General features: G+C 53.4%; 9 protein-coding genes across 9 annotated transcripts; 6 read left to right on the top strand and 3 right to left on the bottom strand.

Moving 5' to 3' along the window:
• Positions 1 to 154: 154 nt before the first annotated feature.
• N7532_000686 (pentatricopeptide repeat protein) lies at positions 155 to 2428 on the top strand (the record flags this gene model as incomplete). Its single annotated transcript, XM_056613190.1, has 2 exons — positions 155 to 985; positions 1046 to 2428. The coding sequence occupies 2 exons, from the start codon at positions 155 to 157 to the stop codon at positions 2426 to 2428; spliced, it is 2214 nt and encodes a 737-aa protein (XP_056480414.1).
• Positions 2429 to 3260: 832 nt separating this feature from the next.
• Positions 3261 to 3668, top strand: N7532_000685 (uncharacterized protein; the record flags this gene model as incomplete). The annotated part of the gene is made up of 1 exon (XM_056613189.1): positions 3261 to 3668. One exon carries the CDS (start codon positions 3261 to 3263, stop codon positions 3666 to 3668), a length of 408 nt encoding a protein of 135 aa, XP_056480413.1.
• Positions 3669 to 4233: 565 nt separating this feature from the next.
• On the top strand, positions 4234 to 6009 carry N7532_000684 (putative phosphatidylinositol-3,4,5-trisphosphate 3-phosphatase; the record flags this gene model as incomplete). Its single annotated transcript, XM_056613188.1, has 3 exons — positions 4234 to 4236; positions 4306 to 4390; positions 4442 to 6009. 3 exons carry the CDS (start codon positions 4234 to 4236, stop codon positions 6007 to 6009), a joined length of 1656 nt encoding a protein of 551 aa, XP_056480412.1.
• Positions 6010 to 6344: 335 nt separating this feature from the next.
• On the bottom strand, positions 6345 to 9270 carry N7532_000683 (putative phospholipase A2 (PlaA); the record flags this gene model as incomplete). The annotated part of the gene is made up of 3 exons (XM_056613187.1): positions 6345 to 6617; positions 6710 to 8807; positions 8930 to 9270. The coding sequence occupies 3 exons, from the start codon at positions 9268 to 9270 to the stop codon at positions 6345 to 6347; spliced, it is 2712 nt and encodes a 903-aa protein (XP_056480411.1).
• On the top strand, positions 9119 to 11142 carry N7532_000682 (EXO70 family protein; the record flags this gene model as incomplete). The annotated part of the gene is made up of 4 exons (XM_056613186.1): positions 9119 to 9402; positions 9474 to 9691; positions 9762 to 9774; positions 9822 to 11142. The coding sequence occupies 4 exons, from the start codon at positions 9119 to 9121 to the stop codon at positions 11140 to 11142; spliced, it is 1836 nt and encodes a 611-aa protein (XP_056480410.1).
• Positions 11143 to 11732: 590 nt separating this feature from the next.
• On the top strand, positions 11733 to 13698 carry ade13 (adenylosuccinase ADE13; the record flags this gene model as incomplete). Its single annotated transcript, XM_056613185.1, has 8 exons — positions 11733 to 11784; positions 11881 to 11967; positions 12081 to 12808; positions 12860 to 12976; positions 13045 to 13117; positions 13172 to 13250; positions 13305 to 13369; positions 13448 to 13698. The coding sequence occupies 8 exons, from the start codon at positions 11733 to 11735 to the stop codon at positions 13696 to 13698; spliced, it is 1452 nt and encodes a 483-aa protein (XP_056480409.1).
• Positions 13699 to 15033: 1335 nt separating this feature from the next.
• On the bottom strand, positions 15034 to 15306 carry N7532_000680 (uncharacterized protein; the record flags this gene model as incomplete). The annotated part of the gene is made up of 1 exon (XM_056613184.1): positions 15034 to 15306. One exon carries the CDS (start codon positions 15304 to 15306, stop codon positions 15034 to 15036), a length of 273 nt encoding a protein of 90 aa, XP_056480408.1.
• Positions 15307 to 16073: 767 nt separating this feature from the next.
• Positions 16074 to 18124, top strand: N7532_000679 (PDK/BCKDK family protein kinase; the record flags this gene model as incomplete). The annotated part of the gene is made up of 3 exons (XM_056613183.1): positions 16074 to 16652; positions 16740 to 17737; positions 17923 to 18124. Coding segments are annotated over 3 exons (1779 nt in total), but the record flags the coding sequence as incomplete, so codon positions are not given.
• Positions 18125 to 18799: 675 nt separating this feature from the next.
• On the bottom strand, positions 18800 to 19744 carry N7532_000678 (uncharacterized protein; the record flags this gene model as incomplete). Its single annotated transcript, XM_056613182.1, has 3 exons — positions 18800 to 19225; positions 19280 to 19464; positions 19525 to 19744. 3 exons carry the CDS (start codon positions 19742 to 19744, stop codon positions 18800 to 18802), a joined length of 831 nt encoding a protein of 276 aa, XP_056480406.1.
• Positions 19745 to 21586: the final 1842 nt, after the last annotated feature.

Genomic DNA, 21586 nt, shown 5'->3' with positions numbered 1-21586 from the left:
GAGATACCCTGGAGGAAGTGAAGTGGGTAAGGTCGCTCGGGGGAGTCCGATTGGACAGTTTTGATCGAGCATGGCCGTGGCGTATCTGGCTCTGTATTTTACTGCGGGATCTGGGTTACGATGATCGAATTTACGATCAGCAAATAAAACGAATATGAAATCCCTGAACATCATGCTCTATTTGGACGTAAAATTCATAATGCCCCGCCTCTTCGTACGTGTATGTTGGGGACAGCGCGATATCGATCACGTGCCATCACCTTATTTTCCTCCGCGGCGAGTCGGTGATATGCTACTTCGACTTGGAAACAAGCGACCGGACATGCCCCGACCGACCTTGGTCCTTGACGGACTTTGGTACTCACTATGCCCAGCATTTACTCCGCGATCGCTCAATCCCACCTTAGCACTCCTGCGCCGGAAGAAGCACAGCTCCAACTCGAGGTCTTTTGCGCCACCCGTCAGCTGTGTAGGAGCCAACAGACCCCGACAGTACCACAGCGGCAACGGCAATGATAACGGCAGAGTCGCGTCTACCCAAATCCCTTTCAGCCCCCGAATTGCGATCCCAAATGATACCCCGACGAGCGCCTCGCCTTCCGAACCCGGATCCTTGTCCACGGACTTGGAGGAGCACCACTCAACTCCAGATATACTAGACGAAACAAGAGAGAAGGAGCTCCACCGTCAATTTAAACGGGCCGGGAAAGTGCCGGGGGTGTTGGAGTCGCTCCCAACTTCGTTTTTAGAAAGAAAACTGCAGGAGGAAATGGCGGAGAGACCTTCCATTCCTCGGGCGATGCATTTCTTAGAGGTATTGATTCGAGATCGTCAAGTTCGACCAACTGCCCGTCACTATAAAGCCTTGATCTTGGCGAATTGCGATGCCAAATATGGATCGTACTTGGCTGTTCAGCTCTTGCTAGAAGAGATGAAGGAGAATGATATTGCGCTGGATTCGGGCACACTCCATGCGGCTATTCAGGTAATCAGACTAGCCAGACCCTCCTGTCAGCCAATTTTACTAACATGACTCAACCTCCAGACTCTCGCTGTACATCCAAACTACATTCTACGCGTTCAAGTACTTGATCAGCTTCGAGATCGGTGGCTTACCCTCAGTCCTGCGGGCTGGCACTTCGTGGTGGCGGGCCTCGTACGAGAGCGGCAATTCGAAATGGCATTTGACCATCTTGAAATGATGGAACGGAAACATATACCAATCGAGAATTGGTTGCACAGTTTGGTGATCTATCATCTTTGTGAATATAAAGCGGTTGATGAAGTATACCGCCTGGTGCGAAGATGGGTTGAGCAAGGCCATGACATGACGGAGCAGCTCTGGTCCCACATGCTCTGCAAGGCTGGTGAACACCGGCACCTTGGATTGACATGTTATGTCTGGGAGAGAAGAGTCAATCTCGGGTACTTACATCCCTCGCAAGACACCTGCTCCGATGCCCTGCGTGTGGCAGCGAAGTTTGGAGATCACAAACTGGGGCAGGCCGTGTTCCGTTATTACCAAAATTCCGGTATTGAGCCGGGCCCCGGAGACTATGACCGACTCATTAAATCTCTCCTGATCAATGGATCGGACGGCGATCTTTTTGCGGCGTTCGAGGCACTCTGCACCATGCATGAAGCTGGGGTTCAGCCCCGAGACACGACATTAAACCTCTTCTACACCTACCTAGTCACAGGTCATATTGACCGTTTGGAGGCGTGGAACATGCTGAAACGCCTCAAGAACGCCAAACGAACAATCCACATTGGTGCTGTCGAGGCGATTGCTGAAGCATGGAAGCACGGTGCGAGGAGTGCGCCGGCGCTCGTTGACGAGGCTTTGAACTGCTACCGGGAACTCTATACCCTCTGCCCCGAAGGCGCAAGTGTCAAGGTCTACAATTCGTTGATCAACATGTGTCGACGTGCACAGAATCTTGGATCGGGCATGTTCTTGGTGAAAGAAATGGCCTCCCTCGGCGTGGTCCCGAACAATGCGACTTTCGACTTCATCATCCAGATGTGCCTCGACGCCGGCAACTTCCGGTCCGCTTGGATGTATCTCCAAGACATGCTGAAACGAGACTTCGCCCCAACGCAGAGAACTCGGCAGTATACCCAGGAGGTCTGCGCCAAGTCACTGGATGAATATTCTCTCAAGTTACAATATCATCCCAGCCTTCAACCCACCTCCCAGCCCACCCCCGAGCCGGTCAAGCCGGCCAAACCGGCCAAACGTGAATGGGTGGAATGGACCAAGGGCCCCAAGCCTTCCAAGAATACGCGTCGGCGGCGAAGAAGAATGAAAGCCGAACGTGAAGCTGAACGCGAAGCCCGACGTGAAGCTGCCAAGGAGAAACAGGGCATCGCGTTGTCGGCCTTGTCGGGTCTATTTTCAGACAAGGTTTCGTTCGGGGACAAGTAGATTGTTCCACGATCTAATCTATCGGTTTCTCGAGGTGGGAACCAGCCTCGGATGCACGATGCTGCAGGCCAGCGTCGCATTGCCTTCCTGTGTCCCGACATGGACCAGGTCTGGCTCCCTGGGTAGATGCAGGCTGCAAGATGCATGATGCATCAGGCACCAGGTATCCGGCGTGGGACAAGACGATCTGGTGCGACGTCCACTGCCTGACCCATATTGCATGTATCATATTTTTCAGCGACCCATTGAGTTCCTGTCCCCTATCGGGTCGGCGCAGCGGCCATTTAGCCGTACCTTGGCAATTCCATACGGAATCGTTTATCCGTAGCATCCAGAGTCTGCACTCGCCACCCTCGAACCATCGGTTCCTCGATGGGTCCACCAACTAAAAATAAGTGGCGTTTCTGAAACGTGCCTAAAGGCCGATCGGGCTTGCGACTCGTGGGACAGTGAGACCCTGGCCGCAACATCACACAACGAGCGCTTTCAGCGGTGCCTGGATGGTGAATCCCGGGGAGCGATTGGCGTGCGTGCGGATCGCCATCCCCTGAAGCGATCGGCAGTTTGGTGGAGCCCAGTTGGGCTGGTTGAACGGGGGGTGAACTCTGGGCACGCCTCCGTCTGCACCATCCAGCACTCTGAGGGGACTGTCAGGGTGGAGCCCGCTGGCCCGCCTCCTCCAACTTGCGCGGCCGTTGGACCCTGCCGTCCGCAAGCCCCCCGTCCACCTTACTTATACCTCCTCCGATCTTCTCCCTTCTTCAACTTTCTTCAAAAGCTGTACATTATTACTTCGCTTCGTGTTGTATAATCCATAATACACCTCCCCACCATGCAACTCACTACCATCGTCCCCGTCTTGCTCTCCTCCCTGAGCCTGACCGCCGCCGCGCCCCAGGAAGTCCCCGCCACTTGGAAGGCCACCGATCTCGACATCGGCTGCTCACCCGGCGGCTGCAGCTGGCGCTTCAATATCACCGGCGCTGCGTCCGAGAACACGCCTCGCTTCCACACCCATTGCGAGGGCATCGCTCCCAACGCCACCCTATGCACCGACAAGAACATCACCGCGCGCGTCAAGCCTTTGACCTACCCCAAGTTCAACATCTGGGTCCAGCACCAATGGCACATCATCGAGGATGAGACAGACCAGCATTACTGGCAATCCGGTGACGCCAACGTCACCGACGCCCAAACCCGCTTCCAGATCAAGCCCGACCAGTTCTACGGAGTGGCGTAAGCCACCCGCGTCTCGTTTACTTCGGCCTGCTGCTTTGATCTCCTATCTTCTTTATATCCAGCGTCCACAAAAGATCCGATCATGCCTCTCTGATATAATGGCTGTTGAGCCCTTTTTCCTTTGATGAATTTCGCGGTACATTCACCATGGCCGCATGTCACTCCTTTCATGACCGGCGGCGTTTGGGCGGGAGGATATCTTTGGCTTTGAACATTTTGAACACTCCTTCAAGGGCTCGCAAGGGGAGCTCATTTGGGAAACATTGTACATAGTCATTTGTCTGTACAATACAAACTTGACATTTTCCATCCAACTCTGCAAGTACCGTAGATACATGCGTCGATAGTCAATATAGATCGTAGATCGCAGCGTGGCGGGCGCTTACCCGGTCGGGGGCAAGGCGTGCCTTAGCGGTGACGGGTGACATCATCGGCTGCGCCTCAAATCTCAACCAAACAAGGACGTCCGCGAAAACTGGCACAGGTGTTTACGCCTGGTTCCCGAGTGTTTTCAATCTCCATGCCCTAATAACAGAATATATACTGCGAGTGGAATCCCTCGCAGAATGGTAAGATGCTTGCATCCGGCCCCGGGTAAAGCAAGACGCGCGCAGACACGCTAACACGCGACTCCGCAGGCCTCAATTCTCCGCCAGATAGTCGCGGGTCCTAGACAACAACACCCAGAGGCAGGTCTAGACCTCTGCTATGTGACGGACAATGGTATGACCTCTTGCGATCGCGGGGTGGCCTCCGAACTGACGTGTATTGCAGTCATCGCAACATCAGGCCCTTCTGCAACCTACCCCCGGCGCGCCTACCGCAATCCTCTCCCCAATCTAGTCAACTTCCTCGACTCGAAACATGGCGCAAATTGGTGTATCTGGGAGTTCCGCGCCGAGGGCACGGGATATCCGGACTCTGAAGTGTATGGACGAATTCACCACTTCCCTTGGCCGGACCACCACCCGCCGCCATTCGCCCTAATTCCGAACATCATGGGCAGCATGCGGAATTGGCTGAATCGATTGGACGAAACAGAGAAGAAGGAAGACGGAGACCGAGTTGTGGTCGTGCATTGTAAGGCGGGCAAAGGGCGCAGCGGCACAATCGCGACGGCATATCTGATCAGCCAGGAAGGTTGGAAGAAGGAGGATGCCCTGCAGCGATTCACGGACAGACGCATGCGGGTTGGCTTTGGGAATGGCATCAGTATTCCCAGTCAGCTACGGTACGTCGACTATATCGACCGATGGGCGAACCAACTCGACAAACAGTACGTGGAGCGGCCCGTCGAGATCGTGGAGGTACATATCTGGGGACTGCGTGATGGAGTCAAGGTCGCAGTGGAGGGATATGAGGATGAAGGCAAGAAGATCAAATGCGTTCATCTGTTCCACCGCAGCGAGCGCACTGTCATAGAAGACGGAAAAGGAACATCGACGCCAAAACAAAACGATGCCAAAGACAAATCGCCCCAAACTCCCATCGCACCGTCATCGACCTGGTCACCTGCACCTTCGCAGTCTGATACTTCCAGCTCAACCACCAAACCCCCTCTGTCACGCCGGTCTACCACCAACACCCTGCCAGCCGTCATATTCCGACCCAAGAAGCCCGTGATACTCCCCGGCTCCGATGTGAACATCGACTTTGAACGACGCAGCAAAGCCTCGTATACCGGCTTCGCGATGGTGACATCCGTCGCCCACGTCTGGTTCAACGCATACTTCGAAGGCGGCAACGAGCATGACTCCAACGTCTTCGAGATCGGATGGGACGCCATGGATGGGATCAAGGGCAGCGCAAAGAAAGGTATCCGTGCACTTGAGAAACTCAAGGTAGTATGGCGGTATCCGCCCCCGGAAGAGGTTGTCAAGAAAGATGCTGCATCGGCAAGTGGACGACCGATCAGCGAGCCAAAGCCCGGTGAACCCATTCATGAAAGTCGCCCGGCCGATTGGAGAGGCGACGAGACGGAGGCATTGCCGAAGCAGGAAAATCAGCCTCCGGGGACGAATGAAGATGCCAAGGAAGAAGGATTCGTGGGATCTGGGTTATTGGCCGTTGGAGTGGGGTCATTGCATGAAGTCCGACGAAAATTGGGGCTGCGTAAGCAGACGGATGAGAGTAAAGATGTGAGTTTGGCTGGGACGGACGACGAGGCACTGTCGACGACCGATGATGAAGGTCGAGCAAAGAAGGCAAAGTCTACGCAGAGAGATGGAAATGGAGACTTTGATGGCGAGGGTGTGAGAGCTTATTTTCCAGAGAATGGAGAGGGATCAAGCAGTGACCAAGGGAAAGACGGCAAAGAGTCCAAGGGTGAGAGTATAGATTAAGGGAAGCGTTCTGTATACATACATTTATCCCATCTGATGAATCGCCACTATTGTAAGGCCACCCTATATATGTGCTATGGAATTGTACGAACTTTACAATACGATTCTGAATCATGATTCAATTAAGAAAGGAAATCCCCGAGTGATGGGGTCACAATGTGTACATCTATGCACCTAATCCGACAACTCCTATGTTTAGAACCCGCTAAGTACAAGTTCATAGTGAAAACAAAAAAAAAAAAAAAAAAAAAAAAAAAAAAGAAAAGAAAAGAAAAGAAATTCTCAACTCCAGTCTATAGCACGCCATATTATTCCAGTCAGATAATGTGAGGGCTTTACAGCGGCACAAACCCCTCTAACTTCTTCCTCGCCTCCTCCTGCTCCTTCCTCAGCCGATCACTCTTCTTCCGCTCGTAGACTGCACGAACAACGCGGCGAGTTTGTTCTTTGCCTTCGCTGAAATTCGCCTTGGCCAATCCAACTACCGAGTCGATTTGCTCAGGGGTATAGATGAAGTTCCAGGTTGAAAGGAAATCATCGACATCCGGATCAATCGAGTTCGGATGAGGGGCCACAGGTTTTTCGGGGTCCCGAGTGTTGATGTGGTTCTGTTGCATAGTGTGTGCAGCCGCCCGAGGACGAGTCTTTGGAGCAGGAGGAAGGTCAGGCGCCGACGGGTTGGGGATTAGGGGAAATAGACGACGGCAATACCGGCGTCTGGTCGCATAAGATGGAAATCGGAGTCAGAGTGGTCGTCGGCATGTTGAGGATGGAAGAGACGCTTCGACGGTGGAGGCTCGTCCTCGGAAATTCGCTCCTCCTTGGTACCGACCCAGACATTGCAGTAGCCCAAGTCGGTGTCTGAAGCATTGGATTGATTTGTGTTGGTGGTGCTGTGACTCTGGGCATCTGCCATCTTCTCATTCGCCTTCCGCTCGGTCATGTTCTGTGACTCAGTCAGGGCTTTCTTCGTGTCCTCCAGGCTCTCGCTTTGCCTAGGCCACCCAGCACCGACCGGCCAGCCCTTGATACCACGCTGCCGGGCATAACCGTCCACAACGGAGAGCCAGTTCTCTTGCTTGATGTCCGCAGATGCATCAAAAGCCACAATGACATCGACATCTCGCCCAGGCCGAATGAGTGGGTAGATGGGCAAATTGTTGCTCATTCCAGCATCCATCAGACGCAAATGACTACTCCTGAAAATTGACTCAGGGCAGGATGCCGGAAGCTGGTCTTTCATACCCATCACATAATTTGGGATGGCAGCAGGATCGATGGGGTGGACTCGGATCAGATCCGAGTTCTTGCCTTGGATGAGGGAATCAATGCCACCGAATCCGGCAAGGCTCTTGACCAGAGGCCGGACTTCTTTGTAATAATGCGACAAGGTAGCGCAGAAGGCACTACCCCAAATACCCATCAATTCAGGAACTCGCAGCTCGGGAATAGGGTAGTCCCTGTCGGAAGGCGTATTGCGACCAGCTTGAAAGTGTCGTCCCAATGCCCAGGTTGGGATTCCCGCGTTGAGCTCTTCACAGAAGAACTCATAGGGGGTAAATTCGAACCACTGGAACCAAGATTCCTCCTTCGCTTCTCGCCTAATGTACTCTGGCATAGGCTTGGCGCCGTCGCCAAAGTCAATGAGCCCCGGGATCTCGTGGCGCACAGCAGTGTAGATAGGGAGTGGATGAGCGCCGTTGACCAGATTTTCCTTTTGGTTAGAAATCTTGAAGTCTCGGTCCGACACTCCAAGTTCACCTCGAGGTACCAAAAGTCTGGCTGCGAGTAATAATCCGTAGATATCCACTAGCCCAAAGTCTGCATTCGGATCGCCCTTGAGCTTTTCCACCAAGCCGCTCAAAAGGTACTTGTTCGTGGGTGCGGTGGTGAGTAGGTCCAGTGCCTTGGGTGGGAATGCAATGTGCACACCGAGCCGATTCTTCAAATGGTCAACGAGCTTATTGAAGTTGCGATCCGCAATCGACGAATGGTATAGAGTCTGCAACCAACAGCTTCCACTGACGCCAGCTGTGTAGGTTACACAATCCCACAGGCCCTCTTCTTGAGCAGCCAAATATGAGCCAGTTCCTGCAACCAAGGCGCGTAGTCCACCTCCCGAGCCACACATGGCGATAACCGGCACATCATCTGGATGGATGTCCTCCTCCGGAATGTTGAGGTATGAGGCCAGCGCTTTGATAGAATGTTGCTGTCGCTTTTTCCTAAAGGCCAATTCCTCTTCACAGAGCTGATCGCTGACCCGCACTTTGGCATCTCGTAGGATCTCTGGGTTGATGTCAGGGTCTTGCGATTCCTTCCAGATTTCGTCCGCAAGCGAGCCAGGTGCTAGCGAAAGCTCTCGTTGTAACTTCTGCGCAGTAGCAGGAAGAAACCGTGCCCAGTCAGGGATAATGAGGTTCGTAATGTTGCCGCCAAGGTCTCCCCACTCTCCAGGCACAACGGTGTGTTTGACCTCATCTAGCTTCTGGACGACCCTCGCCCAGACCGAAGCCTGCTCATTGTGTCCACTGCCTCTTTGCGCGCTCGAGCTGGAGCTCCGCGGGTCGGAAATGGGCGAATTGGGCTGGTAAAGGGCCGAGGAACTGGTGACTTGGGCCTTCTGTAGGTGTCTAGGCTGTGTCCACTGCCCCGCAGTATAAGCAGCCAATGCCGCCGGAGGCACCGTCCAACGCAATCGTGAGGCCCTCGTCGCCATTGTTGCCGTAGAGGAGGAAGACAAGGTAGCGACTGTGACTTGCATGCAGCCAACAGCGCTGACCCTGGCAAAGTAAACCCTGCCAAGGTTAGCTTGATTCTCCGCGGGGATGACGAAATGTCACGTGCAGCTATGCCGTTTAAAGTTACATCGGGGATACGGCCGCCGCAAACGACCACAAGCGCAGGTCTGCGGGCGCACCCAAGGGACTGCAGGAGTTCCTCGGAGGCACACGGGCCGAAGCTACCTCTTCGGGAATAGTGCGTCAGCCGAAGGAACACCCCGAGGCGGAGCGATAAGAACGCTGCGGACATCCCTCGTGGACCCCACACTTGGAGACATGACGCCTGGTTCCACGGTCTTTTCGGTTTGTCGTCTGTGATCGACACCATGGTGGCTCCCAGGAACACCGCGTATGCGGAGGAGAGCGCTGAGGTCGAGGTGCTGTACGCCAACCTCGAGAAGCTCAACCGTCTCACGAAGAAGATCCAAGGCTCCCTTGTGCGCTTAGAGACGAGCGGCAAGGTGGTCAAGGACGCCATTGGTCCTATCTACAGCAATACCCAGTCTCTTCAAATCACCAACAGCAATATCGACAAGGTCAACGATGCGATCGACCGTCTTCGCCAGCCCCTCGACGCGAAGAGCCGCGAAGAGGGCATCATCCGCGCAGGGTAAGTCTGCTCGACCACCTTTTAACTCCCAGTAAGAGTCAATTCCATTTACTGACTTGCTTCTGCAATAGACCACAGAGCTCCGGCCTTTCACAATACCTCTCGGCGATGAAACGCGTTGAAAAGGCGCTGGTCGACCTCAACGCAACAAACCTTCGATCCAACCAGAACGCAATCACCGACTTCAATTCGTTGCTGGGGACAGGGAGTAGCAAGCTGCAGGAGATGCTTCGCTCCGAGTTGAAACAACACATCACACCAATTGAACCTCTACACTATCTCACAAAAGGTACGAAGCTGCTCTTTTAAGGGGTGTACACTAGCTTGCGCAGACTGAACTAACACCGTGGCTTCCTCAGAACTTCCTTTCCCGTCTATCCCCGAAGATACAATTTCACAACTTGCTCCGCTATGCGCAGTAGTCGGCTCCGCATCCGTCCACGGAACCCAGCGCAGCAAAGGGAGAACCCTGCATTGAAGATTTATGCCGACGTTCGCGGGCCCTATATCACCTCGGGCCTGCAGAATCTTGCCCTTGCATCCATCAGTACTGTCAAACGGAAACCCACCGACGGTCCATACAAACAAGGTACCAATGGTATTGGTATTTACTCGAACGCGCTGGAAGCCTTCATAGTGACAGAGCATGGAATTATTACGCAAGTTTTTACTGGAGACCAGCAAGGACTCGCGTTGCAAGCCACCTTTATGTCTCCCATGCAGGAGTATTCGAAAACTCTTCGCGAGTTGAATCAGTATATTAGGATGAATTTGATGACAGACTGCTTTTTGGCGTTCGAAATCATCGAGATCGTGACGGCAATGTCTTATCGGATTGATTCCAAGACAGCAGAACTCAAGAGTCTTCTGATTGAGGCTCTGCGACCCGTCCGTGAGACTGCCAAGTCATCACTGTCAGAACTACTCGACGAGACAAAGCGGAAGGCTGCCAATTCTCCGCTTCCCCCTGACGGCGGATCCGTGCCTCTGGTGGAGGAGGTTATGAGCTCTCTGACCACCTTGACTGGCTATTCGGGCCCATTGGCTTCAATTCTGACATCTCTGGGTGATGGGAACTGGCGCTCCAAGTCGAGCACTGCAGGTGCGGCTCCCTTGGACGTTGGTCCGGACAGCGGTACTCTGTTCTCACATTTCATTTTGGACATGATCGAGGCTCTCATGACTTCCCTAGAGAGCCGTGGCAAGGCATTCCATCGCTCCAAAGCCACTTTGGGAGTTTTTCTATCGAACATCTTTTGTATAGTGGACCGGTCCATTCGACAAAGCCCGGAGTTGGCGCGCTATCTCGGCGCTCCCGACAGCATCGCCCGGATCGATACATTCCGCAAACGCGCGACCTCAACCTACCTGGACTCGTGGAGAGAAGTCTCCCAGACATTGCTGGACGTGCAGTACACCTCTCGCTCTGGGGCACGGCCGAGCTCAGGAGGCGCGGTGGATTCCAGTGCCATCGTCAAGAATCTGTCCTCGAAGGATCGAGACGCCATCAAGGAGAAGTTCAAGTCATTTAACGCGAGCTTTGACAATATGGTCTCTCAACACAAATCTCTGCACATGGAACGCGAGGTGCGTTCGGTTCTGGGCCGGGAGCTGCAGGCTGTTCTCGAACCGTTGTACTCCCGATTCTACGACCGCTATGTCGAGATCGACAAGGGTCGTGGCAAGTACATTAAGTATGACAAGTCCAACTTGTCTGTGCAGCTGGCTCAACTCTCTTGAACAGTTTGCATGAGTCTATGTCTCGGGGATTTTTTTTTTTTTAATTAGCAACTTCATACAATTGTAATAAATTACCCTACTGGCCGAGGTCCCTTTGCCACCACATCTGGAAAGTAGAAAATTTTCTGGGGGTAGAATACAGCTTGCATGTTAAGGCAGCAGAAAAGGTTATTGTTGAAAGGTGAACCGGCCTATTGTTTCAGTCTGCTTTGTTTCAGCCCTATCCCGTTCTTTGTTTGACGGTTGGGTTGCTTTCCGCATGGTGGGCTGGACAGTATCAACCCGGTGTAACAATCGTCCCATATATCAAACCTGCACACTACGGACTTCAAGCTCTGAAAACTTTCTCTCGTTTCCTTGATTGTTCAATAGATAATTGTAATGCATTGTACAATTACCACGGATCGCCCCTCGTCCAGCACTATGATAAATCGCACGTGACGGTCGTAGATCAACGATAACGTGATAAGCCCCGCTAAAATTGGCCGCGCAGCAAAATTTCCCAGTTCGCACATTGTCTTTTCTGCGCCTTTTTCCGGTCGGTTCCTGTCGATCAATTCGTTCGAGTGCCCTCGAAAAACATCGCCAGCATGTCTGCCAGCAACGATGTCTATCAGACCCCCCTCAACTCGCGCTATGCGAGTAAGTGTCTCTCCCGTCCCGCCGTTCGTCCAATGAGGGGCAAAATCTGGGGAGGAATATTGATCGAATGAGCACGGACTAATTGCAATTGATTAGGTGACGAGATGAAATATCTCTTCTCCCCTCGCATGCGCTTTTCGACCTGGCGCAACCTGTGGATCTGGCTGGCCGAGTCCCAGAAAGGTACGAGCATGGAAACATTCTATGACTTTGGAAGTGTGATCCGACATCGGGATTACCATGGGATATTATTGGAAAGACAGGACATTCAATTGACTGGGTCATTGCTTCTATAGAGCTCGGTCTTCCAATCACCGATGAGGCCCTTCAGCAGATGAAGGCCCACGCCACCATCCAGGACCCCGAGTTCAAGGTCGCCGCCGAGGAGGAGAAGCGCCGCCGTCACGATGTCATGGCCCACGTCCACGCTTTCGGTCAGGTTGCCCCGGCCGCCGCCGGTATCATCCACTGGGGTGCTACTTCCTGCTACTGTACCGATAACGCCGATCTGATCCTGCTCCGTGACGGTCTCGACATCCTCATCCCCAAGCTGGCTGTCGTCGTCGACAAGCTCTCCCAGTTCGCCCAGGAGTACAAGGACCTGCCCTGCCTTGGTTTCACCCACGGCCAGCCCGCTCAGCTGGTCACCGTCGGCAAGCGTGCTTGCCTGTGGATTCAGGATTTGCTGATGGATCTGCGCAACCTTGAGCGCGCCCGCGATGACCTGCGCTTCCGTGGTGTCAAGGGTACCACTGGTACTCAGGCCTCTTTCCTCCAGATCTTCGAAGGTGACCACAGCAAGGTCGAGAAGCTCGACGAGCTCGTCACCGAGAAGGCCGGCTTCAGCTCTGCCTTCATCATCTCCAGTCAGACCTACTCCCGCAAGATCGATGTGGACGTCGGCAACGCTCTGGGATCCTTCGGCTCGACCTGCGAACGTATCGGTATTGATATCCGTCACCTGGCCATGCTGAAGGAGGTTGAGGAGCCCTTCGAGAAGGATCAGATTGGCAGCAGTGCCATGGTGAGTTTGAGTTAGTGATTGGTCGCAGCGACAGCCGCTAACAAGCAGCAGGCTTACAAGCGTAACCCCATGCGCTCGGAGCGTCTGTGCTCGCTCGGACGCCACCTGCAGAACCTCCCCAAGGATGCTCTGGACACCTACTCGGCCCAGTGGTTCGAGCGCTCGTTGGTGAGTTTTTTTTGGATTTGTGTCAACGAATGATCATCCCAGACTGACTTTTTTCCTTCTTCGCTTAGGATGACAGCGCCATCCGTCGTATCAGTATCCCCGAGCTCTACCTGTCTGCTGATGCCTGTCTCATCCTGCTGAGTATGTTTGCCGACGAACTCTATTGATTATCTACAATTCCTAACATTCTTCTAGACAACGTCACCTCCGGCTTCGTTGTCTACCCCGAGGTCATCAAGCGCCGTGTCAATGATGAACTCCCCTTCATGGCCACGTAAGTTTACATTTCTCCTTTCCGCTCCATCACACTTTCTGACAGCATTACCAGCGAGAACATCATCATGGCCTGTGTCAAGAAGGGTCTGTCCCGCCAGGACGCCCACGAGGAGATCCGTAAGTTCCTGCCTCTATCAGCCTCAATGCCAGCCGCATTACTTGACACACCGACCTAACTCTTCTTCTTTCTTCTAGGTGTCCTCTCCCACCAGGCCGCCGACAACGTCAAGAAGCAGGGCAAGGACAACGACTTGCTGGAGCGTATCCGCCGCACCGCCTTCTTCAACCCCATCCTCCCCGAGCTGGACAGCCTCCTCGATGCCCGTACCTTCGTCGGCCGCGCTCCCCAACAGGTTGAGAAGTTCACCACCACCGAGGTGGCCGCCGCCCTCAAGCCGTACGCTTCGCATGTTGCCAAGGCGGAAACTTCTGCCCTGCACGTTTGATTCGTGAGCAGAGCATTAGGGTTAGTTGCTGTCACCGCACAGAAAAGACGAAAAATTTTTCCATCCCCGGGCCGACGATTGGAGTCGGGACCCGGGTCGTGATATAGAGGTCTGGAGTTGTGTGTATATTGACCGGTTCCACGTGCTATGAAATGAAATCGATACCTTTGAATTTTCGTTTAGCCTGCCGCGCCGACGTGTCGGTTGCGAATAGAATTATGATTAGGGTCAATATTAGATTTCTCGGCCCCGCGGGTAGTGCTACGAGTAAATAACATGAAATATTGTCCACCCAGTCTTAGTTGGGTCCTACAATGGACAAATCACAAGAATTGTGTCTTGGTTTGGGAAGCAAATCTACATCCTTTTAACACGAGGTCGAGCGATCGATATTACTCAATTATATCTGTGGGGAGCAACCCCTCTGCCAGTCCAGCTCATTCTAGTGTAAACTGAAGACAATCAATGCAGGAATAAAAAATAGAAACCATGAGGTCGATGAATCAGTGAAGCGAGAGACATCAAATCGCTAACACGATGTATGCAAGGAAACGGGGAAACGTATGCAGGGGGATCGTAAGACGTTAGATGCAATGGAACGCTATGGCATGCAAGAACCCAGAGAATGCACGAAACAGGGGACAGAACAAAGAGAGACGGGGGGAAAATAACAAATAAAAAAGAAGAAAGAAGAAAACAGAAGGAAGCAAAATATCCACATTCGGAAATTTAGCTTAAATGGGAAAGAAAACAAATTGGTCGATCGCCGGGGTTTTGAGGGGGACAGAGAAGCATGGGAGATGGAAGGATGGGCCTTGGGCCTGTCCAACGCGAGAGGGCGTGCATCTGCACTTGCGGGGAAGTCGAGTCGTACCACGCCAGGAGCTTTGGACACGGACAGCACTCAATCGGCTCGAACTAGCATCACACCCATGATTCGGTGGATGATATAGCCGAGGGTGAGCGACACGAGCGCATTGCGGGCTGCCGCGCGGGAAATCTTGCCAGTGCCATATTCAGCCGGAAGGGCCTCGTGGCCATGATTCCAGTCCAGCCGGAGCAAATTGCCTCACTGCTGAACAGGTCCGATGGTACGGCTGGAGTCGCAATCCTCGATCGTGTCACGAGCTCAGCAGAGCGGCGCATGTCCGATAGTGGCGGATGCACCGCATCGAGCCACCGGAGGTACCTCACAGAGCTAGGCAGCCTTGATAGCTTGTTTTTTCTTCAAGGTCGGCGATCGGGAGGAATGTCCTCGGGGCCATCCCACTGCCCGTGGCAATCCCATGCCCCCCGGTCTCCATCACAGTCCCCATTTTCGTGGTCCCCGTGGGGTTATTCCATGGCCGGGGGCATGGACTCGGACGGGGTAAAGGGGAGATAGAAGAGGTCCCGAATGAGCCACAGGATATAGAGGACGCCTAACACCCACAGCGATGCCATGAGTTTGTAGGTGGACGAGCGCCAGGTGACACGCCGGATCAAACGCCGGCCATTGGGGCCTTCGATGGGCCCGCGGCGTTGGGGAGGAATTGTGCTGCCGTTGGAGAAGGGATAGGCCGGGGCCTCATTCATGGGCTCGCTGTGCGAGGTGCGGCGGCGAGCCATGATCGCGCGTAGTTGCTCCTTTTTTTCTTTTTTTTTCCTTTTTGAGATTTGGTTCGCAGGTCGATGTCCCCGGTTGCAGCGGATTCCCAGCCGAGGCCAAACCACAGAGACCAAAAAGGGCGGAAAGTGGTACAGGAAAGGAAAAGCCGGAGCGCACACAGATGAATATGGACGAAATGACAGCAGAAGCGAGGCCCAGTGAGGCCCAGCGAGGCCCAGCGAGACCCGCCCGGACGAGAGCAAGCAAGAGCTCCAAAGGGGAAATCTTGACTCCACGCGTCGAACCGCATCGCCATGACAGCCGCGACGAGCCTGCAATTCACGCTCAGCGCCCGCGCAAGCTAGGAAGATAGCAGACTAGTCGTTTGGCCCGGAGAGATCCCTCATGCATTCTGGCCATCGCGAGTCAAAAGTACCATGCCCCACCGCATCGAGGGTGAAGTTGTATAGCCTTCTTAGTCAGGACGAGTGTCTACCCCCCCAGCCTCAGGTCAGCAACCGGCCAGTGGTGAAGGATGTGCCTTAGGTCCTGTGCCTTAGTTATAGCTAAGAGCACCTAAAATACGTGTACGCACTAGTTAGTTAGTTAGTCGTCTCCCACGATGCCTCAGGATCGAACTAAGCCGACTGTCTCCGCAGCCCCGGAATTATTCATTTCCCTCGGACGGCGTTGATCCGACGGTCTTCGTGGGGTCAATTCCAGCCGGGGAGAGAGTTGCTGTTCTGGAAATAATTCTCCAAGGTCTCGTGCATGCGACAGCAGTGCGATGGTGCTCACGGTGCTGCGGCGCATCCTCCGGAGGAAGCGGGCGAACGTGACGGGGCCGGTCGACCTCGGCAATGCCACTCGCCCGAACTCCCCCAGTTCCTTTCACGCGACCTCTCCGACTCCCATCTCTCCCCATATTGACATCGACGACGGTTTCTATCGCCCTTTCTCTGCGGCCTTCTGGCCTGAAGTCGACATGTGGAAGCCGTCAGAGCGCCTGATGGAGACCATCAGGCACTATGCCAGCTTCCCCGCAACCGGTGTCTCGCTGAGGCAGATGGTCCAGTTTGGAGACCGGCCCTCCACCGGTACGTTTAGCAGCGCCGCGCACGCCGGCCGGGGAGAAGGAGAGGAAGAGGAAGTGACAAAACGCACTCTTCTTCGGATCCCCGGCTCATGCTGGCATCGTCCGCTAACAAGTTACCCAGGCACTCTCTTCCGCGCATCTCAATTCCTCTCCGAGGAACTGCCTATCCGGCTCGCCCACCGGGTCCAAGACCTGGGCGAACTGCCCGATGGGCTCAGCGAAATGCCATCCATCAAGAAAGTGCAAGATTGGTATGCGCAATCATTCGAGGTAGGACGACATCGCTCCCCCCCTCCCCAGGCTCACTGATTTCCGCCGCCTCCGTCATGTCGCACCGGTGACTCACCCGCTCGCCAGGAAATCATCACCCTCCCCCGTCCTACCCTGTCGCAAGAAGTCAAGACCCGTTTGCTGCGGCCGGGCCGCACAAATGGCATGGCCTCCAAGATCATCTCCGAGGCGACGCAGAACCCCAGCATCAAGGAGGGCCAGTACCGCTCATCCCCGACCACCAACGGAAACGGCCACGGCAACGGTAGCAGTAAGGCCGCCGCCGCCGGCCGCCGATACTTTGTCCCCGCGGCCGACCACGCCGACTGGCCGCCCGAGCTGAACGATTATAACCAGCGGTTTGCCAAAACCCTGCAGCAGATCAAGCGCCGCCACGATGGTGTCGTCACCACTGTCGCCCAAGGTATCCTCGAGTGGAAGCGGGTGCGCCAGCGCATGCAAATCGATTCAACTATTCAGTCCTTCCTCGACCGTTTCTACATGTCCCGTATCGGCATCCGAATGCTAATCGGTCAGCACATCGCCCTTACGGAGCAAACGCATGTGAAACACCCGAACTACGTGGGTATCATCTGCACCAAGACCAACGTCAAGGACATTGCGCTCGAGGCAATTGACAACGCTCGTTTCGTCTGCGAGGATTACTACGGTCTGTTCGAGGCGCCCAAGGTGCAGCTGGTCTGTAAGGACGACTTGAACTTCATGTACGTCCCTGGTCACCTGTCGCACATGCTCTTCGAGACCCTGAAGAACTCGCTGCGGGCAGTGGTTGAACAGCACGGCGCCGACCGCGAGCAATTCCCCGTGACCAAGGTGATTGTCGCCGAGGGCAAGGAGGATATCACCATCAAGATCTCGGACGAAGGTGGTGGTATTCCACGGTCGGCGATCCCGCTGGTGTGGACCTACATGTACACCACCGTGGAACAGACCCCCAGTATCGACCCGGACTTTGACAAGAGCGACTTCAAGGCCCCCATGGCCGGGTTCGGCTACGGACTACCGATCAGTCGGCTGTATGCTCGATACTTTGGAGGTGACTTGAAATTGATCAGTATGGAGGGGTGAGTTCTACGTCCATTGATCCCCAACCCCTGGCTCCAATCTCCACGTCTCATGACAAATTCGAGTGAGGGTGAATCTCGGCAATAGCTAACATTATCGATAGGTACGGAACCGATGTCTACCTCCATCTGAACCGTCTCTCATCGAGTTCGGAACCCCTGCAATGACAATTACCCGTCATGAGAGACGGCCGGACCCGGTTCACCACTTCGCACCGCCTGCTTTACATCGAACCGGAGCCCAGCGCCGCGCCGTCTCGAGGACTGACGCCGATGAACGTGCAGGCCCTCCGCTCGCGTGTCCGCAGTCGGGAGGTTTCGGAACGAAAACAGGTCGGAGATGCGGAGAGTCTGTTCCACGCCGAGCAGCGCCGTCACGAGGAGGAGATGTAAGCACTCGCCCGACCTGTCCGGGGAGTTTTCGACGGCTGCATCCGCATTTCTGTTTTGTTCAATGTTGTGTTTTGATTTTTTTTTTGGTCGAGTTTTCGGCAGAGTTTTGGCGTTTTCGTTCCTGGCCCTCCCGATAAGGCAGCGACGCACAACAGGACAAGTTCACCCTTCTGGGGAAAAGCCTGTCCGACTAACGCATGAAGAGGGAGAAGCATACATCATACATCATCCCCACCCCCCTGCAGAAGCCAAAAACTTTGGATTGTTTTGGTTTGTCCGATTCGAGATACCCATCCCCTCACTGGCACTTACTTCTACCTCTACCCCAACCCCTTCTCCACCTTGTCACCTTTGCGACCGCTTCTCTCTCTCGTGCTGGATATGATTGGGCCCTTTTTTTTTTTTTTTTTTTTTTTTTTTTTTTTTTGGTATAGTGCCGATGCTACCGTGCATCGTAGATTTACCGCATTGGATTCGTGAATCAATGGCACTACCCGAAGTACATTTTCATATTAATCCTGTACTTATACTTGTTAACGAGCGTATATGTTATTGCTGCAAGGCAGCAAGACCACTGGACCAGCCGTAGTGACAATAACTTCAAAGTATCATCAAAAAACTCGCCCATGCTATGCGAAAGTAAAGAATAGTCATAAACTCTGGATGTGTCTACTCAAACCCCCTCGATCCCGTCCTCGATTGCCCCCGCGAAACAACCCTCGAGTCCCCAGACCCAGAAGCCGACCTAGGCTCAGACCGACTCTCCCCAACATAACTCTTCCTTTTTCTCCCAGTCCCAGTTCCACTCCCACTCCCGCCAGAACCAACATTCTTCATCCTCCCCTCAGGCCACCATGATCCCTCATCATGACTAACAACCTCCTTCCACTTCGCCGGCATCAACCAAGCAGATCCACTTCCCAGACCTGTCGTAACATGCTTCGTCCCCTTACGACCCGGCACAACCATTGGCGGGATCTTTCCAGGCGTCGTTTCGGGAAACACGAACCGGCCGCCATACAATTCCTCTTCCAAGCTGGGATTACCCGGCGCAAGCATCTTGGCCAGAAAGCGACGTCTCGTTTGGGGGATTGTCTATTCGAATTAGTATCCTCATCTCAAAACTTTTCTGTAGTGTAGCACACTTACCCGCCGAGAATTCAGCGCATGCGTAACCATCAACTCCCAATCATCCGATACACAGAGCGCAGCATGCTCCTCCTCCCTCGTCCGCGTTCTAGCCCGATGACGCACCGGATCAGAGTCTCCAGGCTGCGCCCTAGACTGCACAGGACGGGTATTAGGATGAGGTGCTGTGGAGAGAAAATCGGAACCTATCCATGGATATGATATCAGGCCCAGTTCAGGTCAGAATGAATAAAGGTAGAACGCACCATCACCCATGCCCTCGGCACCATAGTCTATGAAATCGATCTCCCCACCTGCAAGTTGGAGGAGTGAGCCTGGTGAGCCCCCGGGTGGTGAGCCTTCGGGAGAATCCAGTTGCATTTCGCTGTCTTCTCCTAGCGGGATGCCGCCGTCGGAGTCGATATCTGAGTCTGAGCCATCGATTTGGATGGCGTGGTGTTGGTCTGAGCCTTCTCTTGCTGACATTCTGTGTGTGCGACAGCTAGAATAGGAGAGTCCTGCTAGGACTCGTAGATATCAAGGTCGTTGTCCAGAGTACTTTGTTCTCCGGTCATGTAAATGACCTTCAGTGATAACCACGGTATCTTTTTAGGTCAGTCCACATGTTCGCGTGTATGTCAGGGGCAGTTGTTTATCCTCACTTGTTTTTGATGTATTCTGAGGCCGTTGAATATCGTCTGCACACGTGATAGATGGTCAAGTGCTGCGGTGGATAATGTATGGCCGACGGGATGGGTGGTGGATTGGATGTGGTGAACGGGAGGGGCAATGATGAGTAATCACCTACCTTAAACAGACCAGCGAGCAGCCAGGGATGGATTGCAGCAACGTTTAGGCCATTCGCCTCAATGTTTCTATTATTCTAATGTGGAAACATCGGGGGTGCATAGGACCACATAATCATGAGATGTGTTTTGAATTGCTCTCTATGAATTGATCGCTTTAAAATATAAGTCGCTTCCTGCATAAACTCTATCTCTGATTTGGAACAAGGTCCAAGTATGGGAAGGGTTGTGCACGTAGCGACCAAGCAGGACCCACGTTTCCAGTGCAAATTTAGTGCAGGGGAAAGAGGGAGCTCCACCGGGGATGTCAGGATAATTGCTAGGTCTGGTCGATCGAAGAGCCATTTTCTGAGAAAGAAACCCGGATCTGATGAAAGCAGAGGCCTGAAGACGACCATTCTTGGGATATTTCAAGCCAGGCATATGTTCACAAACTGACTTCCACCGGGAAAATTGACGCCAAGCTCTTTTATATTGGTAGCATTTCGTGGGACATCGGCAGGAAGTTATCGTTGATGAGCCCCGCTCAATGTAAAGCGGTACAGCCATTCAATGCCGCGTCTTGCCTTGCTGCACGCACCACCTCCCACCCCATCTACTGATAAGTACACCAGATTCCACAAACTTGGTAATGCCACAGTAGCTTGAATGAGGCCTTGTTTCGCCTTTGGCTTCATTTCGAAAGCCGGCCTCGAATCAACATATCTCTCGCGAGGAACCTGTTGCAGAAATGATTTAGATATGAGATCGCGTATCTTGTTCAAGGGCATGTCCCGTTGGGCATGACGTGGGTCGGAATCATGAAACATGTCTGATGCCTAAGGAATTCCGGAGTACTGTCTACCGGTGTTGCGATTCGTTATTCGCTATATAACGTACGCAATATACGAGACATTAATCATCATCTCGGTCCTCGGGATTTTTGGAAACCGAGTTGCGAATATTGAGAAAGAAATTGTAGATCGTAAACTCTACATTGTGGCTGATCTGATCTGTCAATAAAATCTTTACCGCTCCCTTTTTGGTGACACCGCGAGACAGCTGTAATTTAACAAAAAGGAGTTCCTTACTGCTACAATATTGAAGATACACATGCTTTCGAGAGACAGAGGGCTCTCGCGAATTTGTCTTGTATTGCATCTGGCCGTGCATCGAATGTAAGGACTAGTTAGAGAGACTTGTCGGGGCTTAGGCTGTTGAGCTGGTTCAGGGAATTATAAATTGCGCAGCTGAGGGGAAAGAACTGTTTGATCTTCTACGATCTGTGCATAAAGACCAGGAAGAGACCGATCTGATTATGTGAGATGAACTACCGAGTGTAGCTCCGCAAGGACACGCCCATAGATTTGAACGAACAAAATGGGGAATGCTGCCAACCATTCACTGTCACTTATTTGAGGCTCTTCGAGCATCTCAAGTGCTAGTTGGGTGGTAGAGTATCTCAGAGGGGTCATGGATTCAAGAGTATGCATTTACTGAAGCCAATATTAGTTGGTCTCACACACTCGTCATAGTTATCCAT

This window comes from Penicillium argentinense (assembly GCF_028826775.1).
Source record: "Penicillium argentinense strain IBT 30761 chromosome Unknown utg000001l_segment0_segment0, whole genome shotgun sequence".
Taxonomy (NCBI): domain Eukaryota; kingdom Fungi; phylum Ascomycota; class Eurotiomycetes; order Eurotiales; family Aspergillaceae; genus Penicillium; species Penicillium argentinense.
The sequence above is the reverse complement of the archived record's forward strand: the minus strand, read 5'-3'. Positions and strand labels throughout refer to the sequence as shown.